The sequence below is a fragment of the Camelus dromedarius genome, chromosome 3 (genome assembly GCF_036321535.1).
Source record: "Camelus dromedarius isolate mCamDro1 chromosome 3, mCamDro1.pat, whole genome shotgun sequence".
Lineage (NCBI taxonomy): Eukaryota > Metazoa > Chordata > Mammalia > Artiodactyla > Camelidae > Camelus > Camelus dromedarius.
Window position 1 is genome coordinate 113,707,613 of NC_087438.1, and position 27,328 is coordinate 113,734,940.

Genomic DNA, 27,328 nt, shown 5'->3' on the forward strand with positions numbered 1-27,328 from the left:
GAGACGGCAGAGCTCCCAGGGCTTAGGTGAGCTCAACCTTTGCCTTCAAGCCACTTCCTGGCAGTTCCATCCCCAGATGGCTCACTCCTGAGGTTGCAGATTTCAAGCAGGTTGCCCCCAGGGACCTAAGTGTCTCCCTCTGAAAAGGGAGATGGAACAGGTTTTTTTTCCACCTCAAAAAAACCCCAAAAAGCTTCCCATAATAAGACTTTTTGGGGAAACCAATCAATTAGAGGCTTCTGTAAGAAAGGAGAAAGTGGAGGCTGCAGCAGATCTGAGAAGGGGGCTACCACAGAGGGACAGCCGTGGTGAAGAGGCAGAGGCAACGCCGGTGGCTCAATATCCAGGGGCAGCCATCCTCACTCAAACCAGAAGGTTCCCCGGCTTTGGGGGGACCTTCTAAAAGGCAAAGATTTTAAAATACAGGCTAGCAAGCAGGACCGATTTCAGAGGACTGACACAGGCAGCTGCATCAGGAGGCTGAGATGGCTCTTCAGGGGCCTGGCCTTGTGGTCAGCGGGGCCAGCATCCAGGAGATGCCGCCAGCCATCAGGTGGAAGCCGTCGGGTGCAGCCCGGCAGGAGCTTTCTGGACTCTGTCCTCCTCCCTGAGGTCACTGCTGAGTTCTTCTGCCTCTGATATCAGTTTCATAGTGTGTGTCTGTGATGCCTTTAAGTGTCCTCTCTGAAACACCGAACATTTCCTCCCCAAGATTCCCAGGGACCCTTGCAAGGAGGCTGTGGCCTCTTATGCGAAACCAATCTGGGCTCAGCTGGCTGAGAGGCAGCTTTGTGTCCACTTCAGAGAAAAGCAGCTTATAATGCGAGTCTCTCAATGTGATCACCCAGAAGACGGACGGATACGCTGGATCAATCCCAGAGCCGACACTCAGAAGCCCCTCGTGTCCCCCTCACCCCTAACCTGAAAACTGCAAACCCAAAGCTATGCAAAATAGGAAGGACTGAGCACCCAAATCCCAACTCCATCAGCAGTTACCGTGGCCCACTTACCTGGGCCTCATGAGCAAGTGGAACTTCGACATTTCAGAAACACGGAAGGATCAGGAGAGGAACTTACACCAGCAGGATTTCGATGCACGTGCTGAGATGTTCCAGGGAGTAGCTTGAGATCCTCTGCAGGTCTCTGGTCCAGTAGGGAGAAAGCTGAAGGCAAATCCTAGAGGCCCCCACGCAGGCTGCAGCGACTACAGAAGGCTGGAATTTGTAGAAAATGTGATCTGAAGGAGAATCACAGAGGGAGTCAGCGTCATAAAGCCATGCCCTGGAGTCCCAGGGCCCCTCCTGCCTTGTGTCTCCTGGGAATTGGTAGACAAATGATTAAGTTCAAGGTTGCTCACTGCACATACACACACGATGAGAACTCAGTACAGCGTGAAGCTCCGTTCTTGAATCTTAAAACACCTTGGCTCGCAGTCTGGGATTTCTGCTGTCAGCCTAAAGCAGCGATTTTCAAAATATTGTCCCCTGTCTTCCAGGAGCTGCAAGGGGTTGCTGGTGGGCTACAAGCAGACCCGCCAAACATCTGTCCTTCCAAATGCAGGCTCCTTATGAATAGTGACAAGGCCTGGCCCATAGTAGGCACTCAGTAAAAATCTGCTGAATGAAAGCATGAATGAATGGCTACAAGAGTTTGATATTCATAACTAAAACCGGCCCTTGACTTACATTTACTGAGGACTCTTTTTCCCCCTCCCAGCTTTGTTGATGTATGGTTGACAAATAAAAACTGTACATACTTAAGGTGTATAATGTGATGTTTTGGCACATATGCATATGGTGAAATGATCTGAGAAATCTTCACGTCCTACTAAGATATCTAACAATGCGGTAAAGCTGGCACTACGTATGTGCAAAAGGCAAGCTGTTGAAATTCCCACAATTTTCAGGAAGGACACTCGGTTATCAGGGTATTACTATGCTGTTTTAAATTGTTCATGATTTTCAAAGACTTCAGCGTTTGCCTGTTAAAGTGTGCATCACCCAGGTTACAGACCCAGGGTCAGACTCCCCAGGTCCAAACACTAGCAATGATCTTGTGTAAGTTACTTCATCTCTCGAGTATCCATAAAGGAAACTGATTTTTAAAATGAGAACAGCAGAAATGATTGTCATGTGGAGTCGTCATGAGGTTCAAATGACCTAGTATTTTTACGTAATGTCTAGATTTTTTCCCCCTAATATCTAGATTTTAAGACATCGGGAAGATGAGATTCAAATAAACAGAGTAACTCTATTGCTAAAGCAGCTGGGAACATAGTCCTCTCTCCCACCCTACCTGTACGATGCTAGCTCTCCCAGAATGACCTACCTGTGAATCTGTGCTATTTAGATCTCTTGCCATGTTCCAGGTTAACGTATAAAAAATTACCAGCTGGTCAGTAAACAGGTAGGCTACCAGCTGGCCGCCTGCATATAAGCTGCTACTTCTCTTTCACACGTTACTGCTAACCCATGGGGCACATCCTCGCTCCTTCTCTGCTTATCTCTGCCAAGTGGGGGAGTGACCTGGTGATTTGGGTGGATGCGCGCCCCCCCCCCATCAGGAAGGACTCCCTGGGTGCGGGCCTCTCGGAGCCCCCGGACCGCCGCCCCTGTGCAGGTAGGAAGGGCAGACAGGCTCCGACACCAGGCCCACCTTGCAGGGTGACCTCTAGGAAGTAGCGGGCGTACTCCTTGAGGCACTCTTTGGTCTTGCGGGGGCAGGTGGTGGGCCAGCTGTGGCAGTGGTGGTCCTTCTGGCTGACCGAGGCCAAGAGGTAGTAGTCCAGGAAGTGGGCGGGCGTGGGCAGGCAGAGGTTCCAGCTGAAGGCCTCTAGCAGCAGCAGCTCCGTGCTCAGCAGCTCCTTCTTGGAGAGGGAGAAGTTCTGGCTGCTCAGGATCCTGGTGCTGTTTATCTGCTCCAGCTTGGGGACATGGTCTTCCCTGTCCTCGAACTTACCTGAGGGAGAAGCAGAAGCCCAAAGGCACACACTCCAGATCTGTCACAACTGGGCTCGCATCCCCATACCATTGCTTCCGGCTGTGTGATCATGCACAGGTGTTGCACCCTCTCTGTGCCTCAGCTTGCTCATCTGTAAAGTGGAACCTATACCTCCTAAAGCTTCTGTTAGATTCAACGAGAAAACGTACCCCAAATGTTCACACCAGCACATGGAGCACGGAAGGTGCTCCACAGCAGTTAGCAACAGCAGCGAGGCCTGGGGACTAAGGTGGCCCTCCCGTCTGGTCCTCACTAATTCCACCTCACGACTGGTCAGGGGGCCGTAGTCACAGTGACCTTGCAAATCTGGCCCCATCCCTCCAGGCGGGGAAAAGCCCTTCAGTGGCTCCCCAGTATCTTCAATACTGAGTTTAAACTCTGTCAACGGGTTCTTAGTTGTGGTATCAGTTAAATGTGGAATCTTAAACCAAGCTAATGGGTACAGAGAACAGACCGGTGGTTGCCTGCGGAGGGGCGGGGGATGGGTGAGGATGGTCAAAAGTACAGACTTCCACTACAAGATAAATTAGTCCTGGGGCTGTGATGTACGGCAGTGTGACGACATTAATAACAATGTATTGTATATTTGAAAGTTGCTAGGAGGGTAGATCTTAAAAATTCTCATCATAAGAAAAAAAAACTAACTATATGAGATCATGGATGTTAACTAAAACTTATTGGTCATTTCACAGTGTATGCGTATATCAAACCATTATGTTGTTTACACCTTAAACTAATGCGGTATGCCAAGTATACTTCAGTAAAACTGGAAAACAAAAAAAATAAGTGACACCACGTGACTTCCAAGGCAAGGCTTTAAGAAGTCTTGCAACCTCTGCCTTCACCCCTGTGAGCACCATTCTGAGGCTGCCTTGTAAGGAAGCAGGTCTAGCCTCTTGGGGGAGAAGAGGCCACAAGGAGGAGGGCCCAGGCGCCCCAGGAACAGCCAGCACCGCCTCTCACACATGTGCACGAGGCCACCCTGAACCTTCCAGCCCAGCGGATCCTCCAGCAACTGTCTGAGGAGTGGAATGAGCCCCAGCGAAACCAGCACAGGAACCACCAAACAGCCCACGTCACTGTTGTTTTAAATCACCAAGTTTTGGGGTGATTCATTTTGCAGGAACAGATAACTGGAATACATTCATATCAATGGACAGTGACAAAAAGATGTGAAACTCCATGGACAAACATGTCACCAGCTCAGGAAGTACTAAAGGAACAATGACTACATATAGGAAAGTCCCAGAAATAAGTTGCATGAAACAAAGTCACATGGAGCTGGATATAACAAAAGTTAAACATGAGCGTTGCGTGATCCCGCCCAAGGGTCCAGGGGACCGAGGGCTCACAGTCATCAGCTGTGGAAGGCCCCAGTGGCAGCCTCCGCTGCGGGAGGTTCTGCAGGGGGAGCTGCTGGGGAATCTGGCCTTAACCCCCTCACTCTGGGGAAACCACGCACACCTGGCTGTGGCTTCTGTCGCTGAAGCTCTCTGAAGGCACCTGCTCTCCTTGCTGACAAGCGGTCGTCTGTGCAGACCCTCTGCCCGGAGCATCCTGCCCCCTCCCCGCCTCACCCCGCCAACCTCACCGTGTCCTTCACCTCGAAGTCACTGGCTCTTGGAAGCCTTCCCTGACCGCAGTCCCCTCGTACTGCCCGACACGCACATTAGATGGTGCACCCCCAGGCCTGGCCTCCTGGTCCGGTCACCTTGGCCTCCAAGCCCAACCTCACAGTTGCTGGTCAGGAAGGGAGGGAGTGCAGAGACAAGGGAGGAAAACTTAAACAAGGGTGCAGCCCTGGGGCAGGGTCCTGGTTCCTCGGCAAGGAATATATGTAACAATATCTTGAGTTCTTCTGCCAGATCTAAGGCCCCCAGGGGGAGGATGGCAACTTCAGGCTGAGCACAAGAGTCCTGGAGCACCGCCCCGTTACCTCCCCACCAGCCAATCAGGAAAAAGTCACACACCCTGCAGCCCTCACCCCAAGTTTTGCCTGTAAAAACTTCTCCCTGAAAAACTTCTTGGGGAGTTGGGTTTTGGGGTACAAGCCACCCATTCTCCTCGCTCGGCCCTGCAATGCACCTTCCTCTGCTCCAGACCCCGACGTTTCAGTCTGGTCAGCTTCACTGTGCATCGGGCACATGCACTTGCATTCAGTAGCAAGAAGAGGCAGTGGGCGACCCAGCTGAACTCACGCACACATTCGCCGCCGAGGAACAGCAGACAAAGCACTCGAACACCTGTGCACAACCGCCGGCGCCTCCTGACCCAGTTCTCAGCAGACGCCCGCGCTCTCTGAGAGATAAGGAAGCAACCACTGCAGGCTGCCCGACAGCAGATGCAACGCGTTCCTCACCAAGGCCTCGAAAGACGTCACTGAGAAATGAAACACCGACTCTGGGAAGCCTGTATCTCCATGCTCTCAGGGAGCCAGGCAACGACCCAGTGAGTGGGCAGAGGTGGTGACGTGAGGCCCTGGTCTTTGCCAGGTAGGAGCAGAAATGACTGCTGACCAGGTCCAAAGCAGCTTACAGCAACCCGCATTCACCTCCTTCCCGGGTCCGGCCTGGCAGGAGCTGGACCTGGCATGGCACTGTCTCCAAAGTACACACCTGGCCTTGCCTCGTACAAGGGCAACTCGGGCAAGAAAAGGCAAAGACAGAGCTGCCCTTTTCCCAAGGGCAAGAGGCCCCTGTCCGCTGAAATCCTAGGGTGGGGTCTGCTGGCCAGGCCTCGCCACCTTCCCCAGCCTCATGGCCTCACTCCCTCCCCAAGCTTGGGTCCAGACACTTGGAATCTGACCCCTCCTCTGGCTGGGAGAGGTCATCCCCTCACCCACTTTATCAGGTGCCCTCCAGAGCTCAGTTCAGAGGCCGCTCAGTGTCATCAGGGCACTGCTCACACTCAGATTGTTTAATTTCAAGTGCTAGTATCAGTGGCCACCACCTGACCATTAGCAGGTCATTAACAGGTCTGAACTCCAGGAGGACAGGAACCAGGTCCCACCCAGCACAGTCCTGGCACACAGCAGGTGCCCGATGGATATTCCTTGAGAGAATGAATGGTTCTCTCTGGAAAGGTGAATTGTAGGCCATTTGAATTGTTCTCTGATGTTCTCTGATTATCTGTATTCCCCAATTTTTTCTCCAATGATTCATGTATTCTTTCTGCAATTTAAAAAGAAAGAAGGGGAGGGTATAGCTCAAGTGGTAGAGCGCATACTTAGCATGCATGAGGTCCTGGGTTCACGTCCCAGTACCTCCATTAAAAATAAATATATGAATTCAATTAAACAAACAAGCAAACAAACAAACCTAATTACCACTCCCTCATAAAAATAAAAAGAAAAAAATATATTTTGCAAAATTGTCAAGGTTTTCCTGAACCTTGGTTGAACTGAGTCAATGCATTTGCAGGCACTCCACAGATATGAGCTCTTTCCTTCCCGGAGCAGAAGGTGGTGGGGTCAAGGTCACGGCTCTGGCAGAGACACGGCGCTGTGCACCGTGCTGGCTGTGGCACCGAGATCCCTCCACGGCCTTGTAGGCAGCCAGCAGTCTATTCCGATGGGCAGATGTGCTCAATCAGATTAGTTTCTCCCTGCCCTCAGGGCTTTTCAGAACTTTCAGGGATCTGTTTTTTTCCCCCTGCCACCAGGCCCAAGAGGATTACCCTCCAACGGAAGGGGCCACGGATTACTGAGGAATCTGAATTCACCTGCTCCGTCTGCTCCCCACACTGGGAGGGGGGGGCTTCTTGGGGACCCACCGCACTGCAGGCCAGAGCAGGGCAGAGCTGGGTCTGAATCATTGACAAGCTGGCTCTGGATCTAACAGTGCTAAACCGCAAGGGGGTTCGTTTGCTCTCTAGGAACATGACCCATGCAGAGAAAGCATGGCCACCCAGGATGGGAGATGCTGGAGGGAGTGTCCAGCACACAGAAGTGGACAGAGCCCCCCTGCCAGGCCGGGCACCGGGCCTTGTGCTGGACACACACTGGCTCCTCCCACGTAGGTTATGTTCGGGGCCCCGGAGGCTCAGAGAAAAATTTCACGCGAGAACTCAGCTCCACACTTAGGGGCGACCTCACAGCTCCCGGTCTTAGTGACTCTTCCCCAGCACAATACCTTTCACAGCCAGCAAAGATTTTACGAGTTTCCTGGTGTTGCACGTGCCCGGCAGACGTTTCCTCCCTCCTCCCATGACTGTGAGCAGACTGACCCTTTGTCCCCAGCCCACCACCACCAAGCACCGCCACTCAGCTGCTTGCTCCTTACTGACAAAGGGCACAGACAACAGATGCCTGGAAGTGCTCAGGCAGGTCCCAGGAGGGGTGGGGGAACAGAAGTCTGAGTTTTTCCAAGTCAGACAAGAGCCAGAGACTCTTTTCAACTTGTTTGATGTGCTTTTCATTTGGGAAATTTTCAAATCCATGGAATAGTCGAAACAACAGAACAATGAACCCAGATGACCCTTCCCCAGATTCACCAATTGCTGACACGGAGCCACACGTGTGTGTGTGTGTGTGTGTGTGTGTGTGTGTGTGTGTGTGTGTGTGTGTGTGTGTGTGTGTGTGAGATATGGTTTTACTGGCCCATTTTAATTAAGTTGCAAACATGACCTGCCACCCCTGGCTACTTCAGCATCCATCCCTGAGGTCATTTTCCTATATAATCATACTGCTGTTAGCAATCCCAAGAACATCACCATTAATGCAATAACATTTTCTAACATTCGGTCCACATTTGACTTTCCCCAAGAGTCCCGAAAATGCCTTTATAACTTTTGTTTTTTGGATTCAGATCTGACAAGGCAACACATGGTGTCTGTTATGTCTCTTAAGTCCCCTTTGTTTGCTTTTCGTGACACAGACTGGATGAATTCAGGCCCAGCAGTCTTGTACAATATCCCATATTCTGGGCTGCCTGATTGTCTCCTCATGATCAAACAGTTTGGGCAAGAGCCCTACAGAGGTGACATTTTGTCCTTCTTACCGCGTCACATCAGGGGTTTTATAACGTCAGTTTGTCACAGCAACACTGATGCTATGTTTGATTGCCTGTTTAAGGTGATGACACCAGATCTCTCCATTTTAAAGGTACCATTCACCTGTGAGGTGACACCTAGAGACTAAGTGAATATTCTGTGTCCCAACGACCTTTAACTCAGCGATCTGGCATCCACAAATGATCCTTTCCTGAAATCAGTGATTACACTGGGGTTGAAAAAAGGAATTTTTAACAAGTCTACCATTTCTTCTACATTTGTCTTTTTGGATATTCATACTGCCCCGAACTTGAACAGTTGGGAGCACCATCAACATACTAAGACGAAAGGAAAACCCTGAGCATATCAAAGCATTCGCCCTGAATCTGGGAGGCCAGGCGCACGCACGTGAGCCCTCAGTGCCGGTGGCGGTGGTGAGTGTGCAGGTTGGAGGATGCTCCGCACACCAGCTGGCGCACTGCTCCACCGCTCCCAGGGGCTGGTGCACACAGAGCCTCGGCCATTCCTGGCCAGTCACATAGTCAGTTAGTGGACTGATGACCATGCATCTGTCAAGCCTAAACTCTTTTTTTTTTTTAATTGAAATATAGTTGATTGACGATATGGTGTTAGTTTCAGGTGTCAAGTAGCCTGAACACTTAACCACAGGCTAGGCCATGCTGGCCAGACGCTGCAACCCAGCAAGCCTCAGGAGGGACACTCAGAGACTGGCTCTTCTTTTTCTTTAAAAAAAAAAAAAAAAGGCATTTAAAAAAATTGCAGTAAAATGCGCATACCATAAAATGTACCATTTTAACCATTTTTAACTGTACTGTTCAGCGGCATTAAGTACATTCACACTATAGTGCAACCAATCTCCAGGACTCTTTGTCTTGCAAAACTGAAACACGATACCCATTAAACAGCCCCCTGTCGCCCCGCCCCACCCTGGTAACCACCTCTCTACTTTCTGTCTCTATGAATTGACTGTTCAAAAGGCTGGCTCTTTCTTCTTGCACCTACTGTCTTGACAACCAAGCCTTAAAGCAGACCAAATAGGATTCCTAACTTTTCGAGAGAATTAATATTTTTAATTGCTTTAAAAAAATACCCAAACTCTTTATTTTGGAAAATTTAAAATATAGCCCTCCCAATAGAGAAAACGTTGTAATGAACCCCTATGAATGCATTGTGCAGCTTTAAAGAGCATCAACATTTACAGCACCTTCAGAAAAATCCTTAGACAGAAAGGTAAATGGCACAGAATGGGATTCTAGAAAAAGCCTGTGTTGCCCATTTCTCACGCCCAGGCCCAGGGCTGCCCCCCCCTGCTAGACAGGCTGCTTTATGTACGGCTCCCAGCTAATCCCCCCAACAGCCCTTCATGCCTGGCAAGATGCCCACTTAACAGACTCATTCAGGATCACCTGCTGCCCATTTGGGAGCTGAACCTAGACTCAGAGATGAGGCCAAATTTTCCTGGCTAAAGAGGACCATGTTTTAATGCAACAGCTATTAAAACTATTCTTCTTTGCTAAAAAAGTACAACGCCTTTAAACAGGCAAAGCTGCTCTTTCTCAAGAAAGGCCACTCTTCTATTTTAAAGTCCTTCCCCCCTTCTTTTTGATACAGGAAAACGGGGCATGAGAGAATGGCTGTGTCCCAGGCCTTGGTTGAGTCCCTGGGACTCACTCCACCAAGTGAGGGTTCTTGGCTTCTCACAGGAAAGGATTCAAGAGCGAGCCATAGTAGAGTGAAAGTAGATTTATTCAGAGAGATGCACACACCATAGGCCGAGTGCAGGCCATCTCAGAAGGCCAGAGAAAGGCCACAAGGCGCAGGTTTGGGTGTTTAGTTTAAAGTAAAAGTAGGTAATCATATGATCCAGCAATCCCACTCCTAGGCATATATCCTAGAGGGAACCTTAATTCAAAAAGACACCTGCATCCCAATGTTCATAGCAGCACTATTTACAATAGCTAAGACATGGAAACAACCTAAATGTCCATCGACAGATGACTGGATAAAGAAGTTGTGGTATAGTTACACAATGGACTACTACTGAGCCATAAAAAATAATAATGTCATTTGCAGCAACATGGAGGGCCTGGAGAATGTCATTCTAAGGAAGTAAGCCAGAAAGAGAAAGAAAAATACCATATGATATCACTTACATGTGGAATCTAAAAAAAAAAAACAAAAAAAAAACCACATACACAAACAAACTTATTTACAAAACAGAAACAGACTCGCAGACACAGAAAACAATCTTATGGTTACTGGGGAGGAAGAGGATGAGAAGGGATAAATTGGGAGTTTGAGATTTGCAGATACTAACTAATAGATATAAAATAGATAAACAAGTTTAAGTTCATATTGTATAGCCCAGGGAACTATATTCAGTATCTTGTAGTAACTTATGGTGAAAAGAATATGAAAACAAATATATGTATGTTCATGTATGACTGAAGCATTATGCTGTACACTAGAAATTGACACATTGTAAACTGACTATATTTTAATAATAAAATATATATGCCAAAAAATAAATAAATTAAAAAAAATAAAGTAAAAGTAGATACACAATCCACAGAGCGCGGGCCATCTCACTCAGGAGGGAGCAGCCACGAGACGCAGGGTTATTAGTTTTTATGTGCTCAGTAGCTTCATATGCTAACAAGTGGGAGGATTATTCCAAATATTTTGGGGAAGGGGCAGGGATTCCCAGGAATTGGGCCACCACCCTCTTTCTGACCTTTTATGGTCAGCCTGAGAACTGTCATGGCACCTGTGGGAGTGTCATTCCCCATGCTGATATATTACAGTGAGTGTATAATGAAGCTCAAAGGCCATTGGAAGTCAAATCTCCCGCCACCTTGGGCCTCCGGGTCTACTGGGAGTTGCGTTTTCAGCCGTCTTGGTGCTAACTGCTGAGTCATTCTCTTTATGACTGTGCCCTGCCCCCTTCCCTCCTGTCTCATTTTCATCTGAGAATGAGAAAGAAAATCTGATCAGGAATTGAGACCCCCATGGCCACCCCTCCCCCTCCCAGCGGTCCCCGACCCTACTTTGTAGGGTGCTGATGTAAATGGAAGGGAAGGCAGGCCAGAGGGATCAATGGCTGCCTGGCCCTCCAGGTGGGCCTGACATCTTCCGAGGTGACCGTGGGAAGTGCCAGGCAGTAGAGGAGGTGTGAGGACCCAAGAGGAAAGAGTAAACTCCGGTGGAAAGGCCTTTTCCCCAGTACCTGGGAGAGGAAACACTGGCCCCTTCAGTTCCCAGGCTGGGCCAGGCTGAAGGGAGACCTTTCTGATGTTAATTCTTCCTTCCTCAGAGGGGAGACCAGTGACCATTAGGAGGGGCAGAACTGGCCAGCTTTATTTACATCTGGTCCTGAGAATATTAGGGCTGAGCATCCCTTGACCTGGGGGAGCCTGGATTCTAGGTGAAGTCCTGACAGGTAACAGGCAAGAATGCCCTGCCAAGAACTTTAAGTTCAGGCCAGTTCGTCACCCTCACCCATTACAACTTGTATGATTTCAGGCTATCGCCTGGAAACCCGAACCCCAAGGGTGGTAGGGAGGGCTCGAGGAGGTCACAGATGACAGGACCGGTGCAGGACTTAGGGCACAGGACGTTCCCCATGAATGGTGGCAGCTGCTGCTGTATTATGTATCGAACTTTGCACTCCCAGGGATCATCTTCTAAAGTTCTGCTAGTTGGGTAGCGACGAACTAGGGTTCACAGCCAAAGCTACAACCATTTTCTTACAGGCTCTGAAAAAGGGGTGGAAATCAGCCCAACCAAAGGCTCCCCCAGCCCCACGATCCCACTCGTGGAGCTGTGCTGGACGCCATGAGTGGACCTAGAGTGGCTCCAGCCTCCTTCCCCCTTGACTGTGACCTTGAACTCCATTCTTCTGCTGGTGGTTTCAAGGTTCTCAGAGAAGGAGGCCAAGGTTTCTCCCGGATGGGTCCTCCTCACAGGGGTGGGACTTCCCCAGGTCTCCCAGCTGGTTAGCGAGAGGGAGAGAATCCACACGCCAGGATAGGAGCCCCGGAGGGCAGGGAGCTTCACACTTGGTCCCCCTCAGCATCCCATGCTCCAGGCACAGCACAGCAGGCATCAAGCCACGCAGGCAGCCTCCCTGGGAGGTGCTGGTTACATGCCCTCACAAGAGCTCTCAGTTCGTTCTGGGAACAACCCCAGAGGCTGGGAGTGTCCTCCACACGGAATCAGAAGCTCAGACAGGTTCAGGGAGTTGCCCCCACCATCCTAGCCATTAAGGATGAGAGCAAAAGGAAAAGTCCAGCTGGCTACTTTGTGAGGACAGGGACCACATCTATCTTGTAGAACTTTGCAGATGCCCTTCACAACAGCCAGCATAAAGTCAATACTTAATAGTTCTTTTGTTTTTTAAATGAGTGCATAAATGGCTAAAACGTCCAGAGCTTTCTACACCACAAGCAGGAAGTCTCAGGTACAGTCACGAGGATCCTGCAGCCCCAGAAAGTCTCGGTGACGAGTACATCGATCTGGGCGCAGGAATTCCCAGGGATGTGGGTGTCAGGCCAGCTTCGGCCTCCCCTCGTCGAACCGCCTGTTCCTCCACAAATGCTTTTGTCTCCATCATTCCTTCTGGCTGCTTAGTAATTTAATTCCAGAGCCTTTCCACTAAAGATCTGTATGATCAACAAGACTTAGCTTTTTCGTCCAACAGCAGAATTGAAGTCAAAGAGTGAATCCCTGAGGGGGATGCTTTCTGTAATAAAGAACAGCACCGCACCCCCAAACCAGTTTTTTTCCCTTAAAAAGATTTTTTTAATTATTAAAAAGTTTTTTTAATTATTATTTTTTGGTGTTTTTTTGGGGGGAGGGGAATTAAGTTGCTTTGCTTGTTTGTTTAACTGAACTCAGGACCTTGTGCATGCTAAGCACGCACTCTGCCACTGAGCTATACCCTCCCCACTAGCTTTTTCATTAAAAAAAAAAACTCTTTGGCTTTTTGTAGTTATTGAGGCCACAGGGTGCTTCCTACTTGTCCCCAAAGGGGCACTGCTCAGATGTCCAGCAGACATGTGTCTTTCTGAGGAATCAGGGGAGACAGATTTTGAGCCATTTGATGGAGAAGCCAGGAAACTACTCTGTGGAGAGCGCCCGCCGAAGGCTGTCTTCCTTCGCGGTGCAGCACGGAGGGGCAGAACGGGCACCGTGCGGGGATCCTCCTGGGTTCCCCGGGGGCTCAGCCACTCACTGGCTGCGTGGTCTGGGGCGAGTCTCAGCCTTTGGGGCCTGTGCAATGGGAGTGGCAGAAGTAGATGGAATGTGATGAGGGCTCAGTGTGCTTACACCGGTGATCAACAAAGACTGGAATTCGATCTGCTTTATAAGCCTCTGCTTGATTCAGGACCAACCATGCAATCACGGGCGCAATGACAGTTTAATGTGCGGATAAGATTTGAGGTGGGAGAGAGAGAAAGCCAGAACAGAGCGAGAGAGCCCTCCAGCTATAAGACGGTGCTTGGGCAGCGGTCTTCAGGGAAGGGAGGAAGCTGTGCAGACCAGAGCGGGTGGGAAGCAGGGAGCACACCCCCCCACAACTGTGTCCTTGAAACCTGCTGCAGAGGCGCCACTTCCAAGAGCTGTGTCCCCTCCAGGGATCTGGAGGTTAGGAAATGACCCGCAGAAAAAAGCCTGTAATCCCAGCTAGACCTGGGCATCAGGGGCCCACCAGGGTCGTGTGAAGGTGAACCTGGGACTTCCCCTGCTTGAGCTCCCTTCCTTCCTCAGGACACAAAGAAAGGTCCTTAAAGAACGTCTACAGTCCCCGTCGTTGAAGACTGATTCCGCACACACGTACCCACTACGCGCTGAGCCCGGGAGACGGCGGAGCACGAAGCAGATCAAGCCCGCACCTTCATGCTGCCTCACAGTGCCTCCCTCCTCCCTCTCTTAAAAGCAAGGCTGTTCTGTTTGTGGCTGCATCTCCAGTCTCTGGCACAGAGCAGAGCTCAAGAAACACTGAATGAATGAATGCAAGTACGTCCCTGACAGGCTGACTCAGTTCCCGAGTCCAACTCTGGACTGGAGGCGAGGCTGTGCGGTTGTTTTCTTCGGGAGGAAACTGTAAAAATGCCTCCGAGGTCAGAGGTGGCAGTCGGCCAGCTCGGTCACACACCGGCTTCCCTTCTGGCTGCGAGGACTTCCCCGTCTTAGGATGGAGCAATGGGCGTGAGGACTGCACACGATGACTCCGGCAAAGCCCGGGCTCCTTTCTGTTCCTCTTCACAAGGGACCCACATAACTTCACTGACTGTAAAAGCAGGGGCCGTGGGGTGGGGGCCCCTTGTCATGTGCACGGCTGGCATCTGGGGCCACGGTCCAGCACACGCTTCGTGCAGAGGAATGGACTTCTCCCCTGTAATGAAGGTCACTGCTTTGCAGAATGCCCACTCCCAGCTCACCAGGCTCTGGACCAGACCTGACCGGGCTGCCGGCTGCAGGAAGAGCAGAGAGCCAGCCTAACACAGAGTGTGAGGAGCAGACGGGGGGGGGCCCGCCATCAACGTCCCAGTCATCTTCCCACTGATGTGTGAGCCAGGCTGGTCTCCTAACAGTAAGGACACTCGGATTTTCTCAGAAGGGCGACTGGCCTGTTCTTGGCACGTGCCAAGACCTGTTAGCAATGCCCGGCTTGAAGGCTGCTTCTTTAGGGGAGGGTCTTGATCTGCTTTGTGCCCCACTGTCCCCCAGGCTCAGCACATAGTAGGTTCATGTGTGTGGAATGAACCATCGCCAACGACATGGCCTGTAGACACCCCTACTGTCCACCCCCGAGTCCTCGAGGCTGAACCCAGTGTGTGGCACACGGCAGAGGTGGAATAAATGTTTTTTGAATGTTCTACCCATGTAGGGTCAAGGGCTGCTGGACCCTGCCTGTTCAATTAACCCACGCAGCTTAAGATCCCCCCTCCCCCACAGAAAAATCTCAGAGACCAGAACTCCAGCCCCTGGACAAACAGGTCTGGGCACTAGACTTGCTGCGGCAAATGGTCCGATTTCTGACATTCCAGCCCAGTCAGCTGACAGGCACTTCACACAAAATCCCTCCCCCAAATAGTTCTAAGCCTGCCAGCCTGCAGAGATGGGGACAGGAAATGGAAAATCACCACGTCCTCACTCACTGTGCCATAACACTGGAGGTCCGAGCCCGGATCTGCTCAGCGTGGCCCTCACGTGACAGGCCACATCTTCCAGTCCGCCCTGTGCTGTGTGGCCACCGCACACACGCCATTGATTAGAGGACGCACCACTGATGCTGCAGTGGAGGAAACAATAAACTATGGTCATACGAAGTGCACACATCAAAGGTAAGACCCATCCTGGTTTCTGAAACGTGAAACCACTGCAGGGAGGAAACGCAGGCCTCCTCCTGGCCACTCTTGTGTGAGATGCAGGAGATGTTAAATTATTTCCAGCCACATTTCCTTGCAGTTAGGGGTTTAATCCTACAAATAAGTCTCTTGCTTTGTCTGAAGTGCACCCCTGAACAAGATCACGCGGAAAAATTGCCCTCTTTGCATCCGCTGCCTGCAATGGGACATTCAGGGGGATTAGGGCTGCTTTCAAGTTTCCAAAATCTCCACCGGGGCGACCCCTGCTCCCCACCCTGCTGTCAAAGAAGCTGCTTCTCAGAATTCTGCAACAGGAATCAAAGCAGGGGGAGGGGGCGGGAGGGCATAGCTCAGTGGTACAGTGCGTGCTTAGCATGCACGAGGTCCTGGGTTCAATCCCCAGTAGATCCACTAATAAAATAAAATAGTAATAATGAAGCAGAGGGAGGGGAGGGCTGCAGGGGTGAGTGAGGGGAAGTGAAGGCGGTTTACTGGGAGAAAGACCGGCCTCTCCTGGAACCTCCTGGGGCCTAGAGGCAGTGCCTTTTTTTTGGTACCTGTCCTAAGACATGAGGCTATTGATTTCTAGCTCGAGGAGCCTTAAAAGCAATTGGTCTGGGAACTCATTCCTCACCTGGGGGTCCTGGCCAGGACACAGCAGGATGGCGGGAAGCAAAGGCTCTCCCCTGGGAGCACGGGGAATGCCCCACGCGGACAGTGATGAGGGGCCAGGACAGGGGAGGGCCTGCTCCTCCCCTCCTCTGAGGGTGTGCTGCTCAGGTGGGGAAGCAGGGTTCCAAGGGCTCCCTCGCATTAAGTTCAGAAGTTAAGAAAAAAGAAAAAAGGGATCTCCTCAGCTGCTGGTTAAAACCTCTGCAAGACAATTCAGCGCTACCTACCAAAATCTTTAATGTACACACCTTGGACCAAGGCAACCCCCCCTCTGGGAATTTATCTCACAGACTTACTTCTGTGTGCAAAGATGCGGGGAAAAGGATGCTTGCTGTCATACTGTTCTTGGCAGTGAAAAAAGTGGGTGGCTATGTAATTGTCCCCTGACAGGGGAATCCCTCAGCAGATGGCAGTGTTTATAGTATGGAGAATTTTGCAGCTGGTAAAAAGAGTAAGTTAAATCAACACAGGCTGATGGGAAGGATGTGCCCTAATGTGCTAAGAAGAAAGTTCCTTTGACGTTAATCCATTTGTGTTAATGTATTCGATTCTGACCATTCGCTGTGAACACTGATCTGGTGGCTACACAACCACACCCCCAGGGGGAGAAGCAGGGTGAGGTTTCTGCGAGCCTCTGATCACAGTCGATCAACACATAACCTCTTTGGTGTATTTCTGTTTAATATACGGCTGATCCATGACCACCGAACTCACAGCCAACAGCACTGTCCCCCATTCCTGAACAAAGCTTATCTAACACGCGTGTTCTCCTAAGGCACACCCATCTCAGCCTCCCTGAACGCAGGAGCACGGCACTGCATTTCAGCACGATGGTCGGGGGTCATTTTCAACAGCAAAACCACCAACAAGCAGAAAAATGAGAAGACGTGACACTAGACAGAGGGAGAAAAGGACGCTGGTGTTAAGCAAGAGAGTGAACCCAGGAGGCAGCGCTGCCATGCTCGACCCCAGCTGGGAACACGCACGCTGGGCGACTCACATCTTCTGCTGCCCCGCACGTGTCCATAAACAACCCCGAAAGATCCAGGAGTATTGCTTCTGGAGTTAGAAATAAATTTTAGCGAGTAGGTGCATTTGCAAGTACGGACTCTCGGAATCCTGAGGGCTGACGGTGTGTTTGTATATTATGCGCAGAACATTTCTAGAAAACACACTCGATTGAGTTTGGAAGAAGATATAAGAAACTGTTTCCAGAAGTTATCTCTGGAGAGCGGGCTAGGCAACAGGTTTTTAAATTTTATTCTTTGAATCCCATTTACAAGTGAGCATGCCATTTCTAATTTTAAAAATCTGCAGCCAGGAGATGGGCCTTTTCACAGGTAGCGCACGTGACAGGGTGAACTGACCCAGCCCTCCAGGAGACCTGTGCCCAGAGAGGGGTCCTTTCCTTATAGAACAGCCATGGGCCCACCCTCTTGCTTGACACTTCCCTCTCCTGGGGAGGAGGAGGAGGGCTGGGATGAAGGCCAGCGTCGGACACAGGCTCACCTACAAAAATCTGAAGTCAGAACTTTACCCCCAAGACACATGCACTTGTCACCCTTGGCTTCCACATTTTTCACAAACCAGAAGCCGTTGGCGGGGGGGGGGGGGGGGGCAGGACAGGGCTCACCTACAGCTCAGCACTGAGAAACCTTGTTTTCCCACAGAGTCGGGAGGGGCCTGGAAGTCACAGGGAAAGAAAACAGAAGTTTGCAAATAGAAAGTATGATGGGATTGGCATTAGGTGAAAAGAGGGGGGAAAGAGAATGGAAAAGGGAGGAAGAGAGGGAATCTGGTAATTTTGCTTACTGGGCAGTTTATCTCTGATTCATTCCCTTTCCCCACCCCTGGGTTTCTTTTCCCAATTATGGAAATACATAACAAGTACATGTAGGTCTGGAAGGATATACTCCAAACGTGGGAGTGGGATACAGGTGTGGGGGGAAACTGACTTTTTACACCAGGTGAGTCTGTATCTTTTGGATTTTGTTCTAACACTAAAAATGTATCTCATACTTTTTGTATCATCAGCATAAGGTCTTAACACTTAAGACCACACCACCCTGGCAAAATACCACCGGCCATGCCTCTCGCCTTCCTGGCTTCCTTCCTCTCCCCCGCTCCTTCCTCAGGCTGGTCCATGCCCTGGGGCTGAGGACTCTGCACCCAGTCATCTCTGAACGGCGACAACCAGGCAAAAGCAAAACTCCAAGTTTCCTTAAAAAGTCCAACCCAGAATGACCATGATATATGACCAGGAATTCTCCTCCTAGGTTAATACCCCAAAGAAATGAAAGCAGTTGTTCAAACAAAATTCACACCCAGTATTCCCAGCAGCTCCAATCCCAGTAGCCAAAAGGCGAAAACAACCCAAATGTCCATCCGCAGATGAATGAATACACAAACTGTGGTCCATCCCCACAGTGGAGCGTTTCTCAGCCACAACAAGAACTGAAGTGCTGATTCCAACACCGACGGGCCTCGAGAACACAACATAATAGAAGCCAGATCCCCGAAAGTCACAAATTGTATGGTTCCTTTTCACACAAACAGACACAGAACAGACGGGTGGTTGCCAGAGGCTGGGGGAAGGAAGGGACGGGAAGTGACTGCTTTAAGAGGAGCACGGGCGCCTTCTGGGGTGATGGACATGTTCTGGAACTGGGGAGCGGCGACGGCTGCACACAGTGTAAATGTGATAAATGCCATGGAACTGGACACTTGACAATGGTTAAAAAGCTGGATTCTATGCTGTGATATGAATTCTACTTCAATAAAAAAAAAAAAAAAAAAAAAAAGCAAAATTCCAAGCTGTGTGACCCTGAGCCTCTCTGAACCGACACAACGGGCAGATGACAGCCAGACCGCACAGGCCGGCTGTGAGGCTTCCAGGTGACGTGTGTGGGTAACGGCACAGGGCTGGGCGTGCGGAGAGGGACCCGCCGGTGACGAAGCTGCCGCCCGCTGGGATGCGGTTATCATGAAGCACCGTCAATGCCATCTCACCTGCAACTCATGGGGTCCCCGTGTGGCCCAATTATCTTTTTAATTAAACAACAACAAGCTGAAAGACTAAATACAGGAGAGGCGAGACTCTATTTGTGGTGTATCTATATCTAGGGTATATTTAAAGTAGGATCCTCTCCAGAGTCCAGGTAGGAAATGCAGTTAACGTGGTCACAGAGAGGCAAACGGGCGGCTCTGCCACTGGGCCACTATGGAATGACCTACAAGCTATCGCTTTTCTGCCTCCTTCGTAGGCCTGGAGTCACGGGCCCTGGGCTGGCCCCCACTTTACAGGGGCAGAGATGTGTAGGTGAGAGGGTTCCATCTGCCCCAAGCCCTTACCCAGAAGCGGCTCTCAAAACCTAAGAATGGATAAGTAAGGGCAAGGTGAACTCTCACCCTTCTTATCTGGAAATTATTTGCTATGAAATTAGCAGATCTCAACCCGTCCCGAGGCAAGGTGACCCGCCTTGTGGCTGACAGTCCGCCTGGGGAGAGGGGAGGCGGGTAATGAATAGGATTTCAGGCTGTCATGGAAACTTTTATTTCCTGGGGCCTCTGAGCATATGGCAGGTGTCCTGAAAAGTCCGCTCCTGCCGCCCGAGGCTGGCTGCTGCCCTCAGACATGTGGGGTGGGGGGCGTCTGCTTCTCCATCTGAAAGAACCCCTCTCTCTGCCCTGGCGGCGGCAGCGGCACAAAGGAGTCCCCAGGGTGCGCCTCTTGTCCCAGCTCCCCAGACAGACGCCAAGGGAGCCTCCGCGGCCCCATGGAAATCCAAGTCCCCTGCCCCCAGGGGCCGCGATACAGTCCACAGATCACAGACAGCAGGAGGCCAGAGGCCACAGCGCAGACATCTCTAGGGTCTCCTGAAATGCGAGGCTCATCTTGCCCCCCACTGAGGGCATGTGTCCAGAGCCCCCCATCTCTTCCCAAGATGAAAAGGGAGCTGTGTGCGGGTGTGGTTTAGGACACTTAAGCAGTGAGCAGACTGGACTCCCAGCAAGACTGGCTCCTCTGTATAACACAAGAAATTCAGCTCGCCCCAAGATAGAGAAAACCACAAATCAGGAGGCTGTAAACCCAAAGCAGCCAAAGGGTTTATAAATAACAGCGAGTGGAAAGTGCCAGGGTGGAAAACAAGACAGAATTTTGTCAAGACTCTGAAGCCAAGCGTCTGGAACTGGGTGATGGTGCTGGAGGGTTCACAGCTGCGTGCCAGGGACGGACAAAGCCACGGGGGGAAATGGGCACCGTCTGCTCAAGGCATCCGCAGTCATCAAGGACTGGGGAGGGTCCCCAAAAAAGAAATAGGACAACAGCACACTGTAGAGGAGACTGTAAAGTGTGAGTGAATTCGGAGGAGAAAATACTGGACATCAAGGAAATGTGACTGCTGCTAGTCACTGTGGTGTTACTTCACTCCTCTGCGTGAAGGGCAGCTGGGAGACGTGTGGGAGCCCAGCTCCGAAGGAACCCCGAGCTCCATTCATTTCCTTTAGTCCACAGACACCTTTTTTTGGAGACCTTACATCATGCCAGGCTCCCTTCCCTCCCTGAAACTCACTGCTTAGTGGGGAAGGTGGGTGATAATTAAAATCTGGGCAGAGAAACAGCATGTGCAAAGATGGGAGACAGGAGGTGGCTTGGCCGGAACCCAGGGATCGAAGAGGAGAAAGGCATGAGGTCAGAAAGGCAGGACCCTGATGGTTGGTCCTTATCCTAAAACTGCTGGTAAACCAAGGGGGATTTTTAATGACAGGGTGGCGCGGTGGACTGTGATTTAAGCAGATGACCAGAGCAGCAGCCTAAGCATGTAGTATTTCCTACTAAGGCAGACAGACGGATGGTCAATGCTATGCCGTGTTTTTAGCAAAGCCTCATCGGAAGCTAAAAACTCCAAGAAACCTGTGCCCACGCCTGGTGACTACAAAATGGGTCCTGCTTGGCCCCGTGCAAGCAGTCACGTCTCTGAACACCTCTAAGAACAGTGGTTGCTGGGTTCCCCTCCCAGCACATTCAGAGGCCCTATGCCAGAAAGCAGGTGACATGCAGCTAAGACACAGGTTCTGGCATCACGTAGTACTAGGCTCAAATCCTATCTCCTACAGGCAAGCTGGGTGAAACAAGTTTCTTAACCTCTCTGTGCTTCAGTGAAATGAGGTAGCAAAAGTATCTGTCCTCTAGGGTCACTGTGTGGATTCATTAAGATCAAGCTGCTAAAATTCTTCTCCCTTAGTCTGGTACATTATAGATGCTAAAGAAAATATTGGTTATTATTACTATAGTTCGCTTTCAGCTAAGGATGAACACAGAAGACGCGCAAAGACCACAGAGATGTGGAATGACCCAGGAGAGCCCCGGGGAAGGAGGAGAGGTCTGCGTACTTGCGAGCAGGAGGCAGGAGACGGCCACGGCGTAGAGCTGCTTGGAGGCGGTGATGTTATAGCGATCCAGGAAGTGGTCCAGCAGGTAGACGGCCAGGTGCCGGGCGGCGGGGCAGAGCTGGCAGTGGCTGCTCAGCAGGGTCAAGATGTCGACAAAGAACCGGCGGCTCTTCAGGAGCGGGGAGTGGGCTCGGAAGGCGGGCAGCTTCAGCTCCTGGAACAGGCAGGACAGAAGCGGGGTCAGGGTTGCCTCCCGAGAGGTAAGGGGGCACCGATTCCCTCCACACCCTGTTCGTTTTCCTTCAAGTCCCCGGCTGGCAGCCCCCCAAGCCCAGAAAGTCCTGGACCGCCTCCCATCTGCCCTCACTGAGCACAGGCTCGGGAAGTGTCAGGAACATGATGACAGGGCAGGAGGCAGCTCAAAGAAGCCGGCCATTCCCAGGGAAAGGTGCAGTGTCTGAGATGCACGAGGCCATAAAACATGTAGGCCTTGAGGTTGGAGACCCACCTCCAAATTCTGGTTCTTCTACTCAACTAGGTTGGATGACCTTGGTCACCCGCCTTCACCTTCCTTTCCTCCACAATAGCTAGAGGATGGAAGGAAAAGTGGATGTGCGCTCCCATCCTAGCACACGGCAACCTCTCGGTCCTTGGCTTAATTCCCTCTGTGGGTGGGACTGCAAGAGACACCGTTTTCAAAAACTTCAACGTGAAAAAAGTTGTGAAGAGCACAAAGAACTCCCCAACAGCCTTCACCCAGATTCACCAGTTGTTGACATTTTACCTTTTCTCTCTCTGCACACACACACTTTTTTTTTCTAAAAATAAGTGCTAGACATAATATGTCCCCCAAGGAGGGGACTTTTCATTTGTAATTTATACACTGCTGTGCCATCTGAATTAAAAACCAACAAGATATTATCTCCCAACCAAGATTTTTACGATGGAAAAACTTTTCTTGTATATCTACCATACTTACAATTTAACCAAAGTAGACCAGACACGATTTATTTAGGACGTGACTTTGCAACAGTCTGTTAAATACGGGAAACTAAGGAGAAGTAAAATTGAGGACAAATAAGAAAGGAGAGGCTGGCAGAAAAGGAATAGTGAGAGCTCATGAGGGGCGGGTTCACCAGGGCAGGAGGTTAAAACAAACTGCCCGTCCTCCATATAACCCCTGTCTTAATCCTGGGGCTTCACTTAAGTAGCAACAGATCTGGGACTAGAGATGTCTGTTCATTCATTCATTCATTCATTCAAGAGATATCAACTGATTTATTTCATTTAATAAGTATCAAGTACCTTCTAAACATCAGGCATTATTCTAGGCCCTGGGGTAAAACCTGGAATGAGGTAGATAGAGACTTAAATATAAGATTAAAACTATAAAACCCTTGGGAAAAAAAATGAACAAATCTTTTTGACTTTAGATTAGGCGATGGTTTCTTGGATATGACATCCAAAGCAGAAGGAACAGAAGGAAAAAAAAAAAAGTAAGTTAGACTTCAAAAATTTAAACTTTCAGAAAGTTTTAAGAAAGTGAAAGGCCAGCCCACAGGAGGGGAGAACATGTTTGGAAGCCATATATCAACAAGAGACTCTAACTCAGAATACATAAAAAACTCCTACAACTCGGCAGCAGAAAGACAAACAAAATTTAAAAATGGGCAGAGGACTGAAGAGACATTTTTTCCAAGAAGATACAGGAATAGCCAATAAGTGCATGCAAAGATGTTCAACATCAGGAATCATCGGGGAAATGCAAATCAAAACCACGAGATACCACCTCACACCCATCAGAGTGGCTATGATAAAAACAAAAACAAAACCAGAAAATCAGCAATGTTGGGGAGGATGCGCACAAGCCGGGGCCCTCATACACTGCTGGTGGGAAAGTAGCATGGTGCAGCCAACTGTGGAAAACGACTCGGCGGCTCCTCACAACGTGAAGCACAGAGTTATCACGTGGCCCAGCAATTCCATCCTTGCCCTATATACACTCGAGAAATGAAAACACAGGACCACACAAAAACTTGTTCAGGAATAGTCATATTGGCGTTATTCATAAAAGCCCCCAAATGGAAACAGCTCAACCCAATGCCCATCAACTAACAAGTAGAGAAATAAAATGGAATATTATTAGGCCGCAAAAAGGAATGAAGAATTGATACATGTTGCAACATAGATCAACCTTGAAAACATGTTAAGTGAAAAAAGCCAGTCATAAAAGGCCACATGTTGTATGATCTCATTTACATGAAATGTCCAGTATAGGCAAATCCATGCAAAGAGAAAGTGGATTAGTGATTGCTGGGAGCTGGGGTGGGTGGGGAGACCAATGGGGGGACCTGCTAATGGATAAGGGGTTTCTTTCAGGGATGGTGACAATGTCCTGAAATTAGATAGTGTGGATGGCTGCACAATTCCATGAATATACAAGCAACTGAATGTATACTTTAATGGGGTGAATTTATGGTATGTGAATTTTATTTCAACAAAGCTATTATTAAAAAAAATAAGATGGAGGCAGTCTGAAAAAGAAAAAAAAAGGCAGTCTGCAGACAAGAAAACTAAGATGGTACACATCATTCAATCTCATGGAGTTTATGGCCCAGTTAGAGGGAGAGTCGGCAATCAAAGGATAAGGCAATTGCAAAATTTCAAACCTTGATCAACACTACAGAGGGAGGTTGCGGGCCCTCCCTGTCTTCTCTAAGGGAGGGGAGGTCTGCCCTGTGAAAGCAAAGGCTGGTGGAGATTTCATGCTGGGACCTCTTCCCTACTGGCTTGTCCCCCGAGTTGGGGGGCCAGGACACAACCCCTCAGGAGCCCTAGAGTGGTGCACAGGGAACGTGCCCAAGGCCTGAATCAATTACTTCCTGTCCCCAACATTTATACATGAAGAAGCTGATTTTGAAAAAGTCCTGTAACCCCAGGGCTTTCCTTAACTAGCAACAGACCTGAGACTAGAGGAATTTTAATGTATTCTTTCCCTCAATCTTTAAAAAAAATTTTTTTTAAATCAAGGAGAAAATATTTTTTGGAGGAGAGAGAGGTAATTAGGATTATTTATGTATTTATGTATTTATTTATTTAATGGAGGTACTGGGGATTGAACACAGGACCTCGTGCATGCTAAGCACACACTCTATCATGAGGTACACCCTCCCCCACCCAGAGAAAATCTTTTTTTAATAGTTTATCTTTTATTGAAATAAAGTTGATTTACAGTATTGTGTTAGTTTCACGGGTACAGCAAAGTGATTCAGATATGTATTTTTTTCAGATTCTTTTCCATTACAGGTTATTATAAGATATTGAATATAGTTCCTTGTGCTGTATGGTAAATCCTTGTTTACTTATTTTATACAGTAGTGCGTATCTGTCCCTACTCTCAATTTATCTACCCCTCCTTTCCCCTTTGGTAACCAAGAGTTTGTTTTCATGTCTGTGAGTCTGTTTTGGTTTTGTGAATAAACACATTTGTAAATTGTTTTTTAGATTCCACGTATAAGTGATATCATATAACATGTCTTTCTCTGTCTGACTTACTTCATTTAGCATGATAATCTCTAGGTCCTTTCATGTTGCTGCAGATGGAAATATCTGACTCTTTTTTATGGCTGAGTAGTATTCCATTGTATAAATATACCACAACTTCGTTATCCAGTCATCTGTCGATGGATATTTAGGTTGTTTCCATGTCTTGGCTATTGTAAATAGTGCTGCTATGAACACTGGGGTGCAGGTGTCTTTTTGAAGTAGGGTTCCTGCTGGATATATACGCAGGAGCGGGATTCCTGGGTCATAGGGTAAGTCTGTTTTTAGTTTTTAAGGAAATTCATACTGTTCTCCACAGTGGCTGCACCAACTTACATTCCCACCAACAGTTTAGGAGGGTTCCCTTTTCTCCACACCCTCTCTAGCAGTTATCATTTGTGGACGTTTTGAATCATGGAGAAAATCTTGACGTCTTCAAGGAAAACACCTGGCTTCTTTGTGTATTATTCATCCCCACTGTTTGACGAAGTTATGCAGCCACCATGGGACTTCAAGCTCCTTGAGGGTAGGGGTCTGGGTCTGGGTCTGCTCTTGCTCAGGCTTGTTCTGCCAGCACCCTAGTGTGAGTAGCACATGGTCAGGTGCCCGGAAACTAAATGGTGAAGGAAGGGAGGGGGAGAAGAAAGGCGGGACTGCTGTGGTGAGAACTGAATGCCCTGGGCCCAGAGGAAGGTATGGCCATCCATGTAAAGTAGCAGGGCAGTGGGGACTTCAAGGAGAAGAGATGTACCTAGCCCAGTTCTGGAAGGATGTCTAGGAATTAACCTGTTGAAGACGCAGGAAGGAAAGGAAGCCAGCAAGTTAAAGGCCACACTGGGGTCCCGTCTGGGGAAGCTGGAGCCCTGGGAACATCCAGACAGACAGGGTGTGCCTGGACAAAGCAGGCTACAAAGGTGGGCAGAGTCATAGCCTGTACATCCTGCTAAGATATCCCCTGAGGGTAATGGGGAGCCACTGAAGGTTTTAGAGCAGGGCAATGCCACGGGCAGAACCAGAACAGCCACGGGTGAAGATCTCTCAGCCAGGCTTCCGACAGCTGGCAGCAGCAGCCAAAGTGGGAATGCAGCCCCTGACTCCCAACAACAACCCCCACAAGCTTGCAAGCTATTTGGGTATTTCCTTTAAGCCAAGGGCTCTAAGGCTGTTGACAAGAAGCAACCACAATCACAGATCCTTGGTGTTCCATAGGCAGCAGCTGCCGGAAATTAGCCAATGACCTTTGGCCAGGGCCGCGCTGCCCTCACCAAGGCAGTTCAAAGGCCCCAAACACCAGAAGTCAGATATGCAACTTTCCTCCCAGCTCAGCCGGCCAAGCTTCACTCCCTCTCTCTGGGGATTTTCCCTTGTGTCAAGAGAAGCTCAAATATTGCAGGTCTTTTCTCTGAATACTCTCCTGCAAAAAGGGCCCACTGGCTCGTGAAGATTTTCACAGGAAGCCATCGGTGCATAAAAGAAACAGTCACGGACCTTTGGGATGGGTAACAACAGCTCAGGAAGGAGCTAGCAGTAGGGCTTCCTGCATAGGATGGTCTCAAGCATAGACAGGCCTCTGAAAGCTGGGATGACAGCTGCCTGCCATGCTCCCGTCCCCATTCCTGCTTGTCCCTCAGGCACTGCTGTAAACGTCACTTCCTAAGAGAGGCTCTCTCTGACCCTCATCATTCCAGATCAGGAACCCCTTGTTCTCTCTCTCAGCACGCTGTTCTGTATGGACAGTTATTTATGTGTCTCTTCCTGCTAAACTCCAACTCCAGAGAACAAGAGCTACATCCTTCCTGCCCATACCATTTGCCGGGTGCCCAGTAAGTGCCTGGCCGAGGCAGGTGCTCAGAAAATATCTGCATGACTGAGAAGGAATGAAGAGCCACCAAAAGGCACGGAGGAAACGTACATGCACGTTAAAACTAAGTGAAAGGAGCCAATGTGAAGCGGCTACAGACTGTACACCTCCCACTGCGTGGCACTCTGGAAAAGGAAAAACTATGGAGAGAGCGAACAAAGGCCAGTGGTCGCCAGGGGTTGGGTGGGGGAGGGAGGGATGGACGGGGGGAGCACGGAGGATTTTTAGGGCAGTGAAACTAATGAATAAGATACCGTAATGTGGATACATGTCATTCTACATTTGTCCAAACCCACAGAACGTACAGCACGGGAGAGTGAACCCCAGTGGAAGCTATGGACTTTGGTGTCCCTATGAGGTGTCCATGCAGGTCCACTGGTTGCAACAAGCGGACCAGTCTGGTGGGGGCTGTTGAAAATGGAGGCGGCTGTGCACATGGAAGGGGCCGGGGATACATGGGAACTCTGTGCACCTT

The 27,328-nt window shown here is 49.7% G+C and overlaps 1 protein-coding gene across 21 annotated transcripts in view; it reads right to left on the bottom strand.

Annotated features, from left to right (window-relative positions):
• The window catches only part of CCNJL (cyclin J like), a 54,032-nt gene that overhangs the window by 6,233 nt on the left and 20,471 nt on the right, over positions 1-27,328 (bottom strand). For 20 of the 21 annotated variants that reach the window (XR_010380413.1, XR_010380429.1, XR_010380428.1 and 17 more), the window contains exons 3-5: positions 21,450-21,663; positions 2,656-2,958; positions 1,078-1,237 (exon numbers count right to left, since the gene is read on the bottom strand). Coding sequence is in view for 1 of the 21 variants with exons in the window: in XM_031449432.2 (XP_031305292.1) it covers positions 1,078-1,237; positions 2,656-2,958; positions 21,450-21,663 (677 nt within the window). In the remaining 20 variants the exon portion in view is untranslated. Of the gene's footprint in view, positions 1-1,077; positions 1,238-2,655; positions 2,959-15,173; positions 15,355-21,449; positions 21,664-27,328 lie in introns of those variants that run through there. The other variant, XR_010380431.1, reaches the window with a different exon arrangement.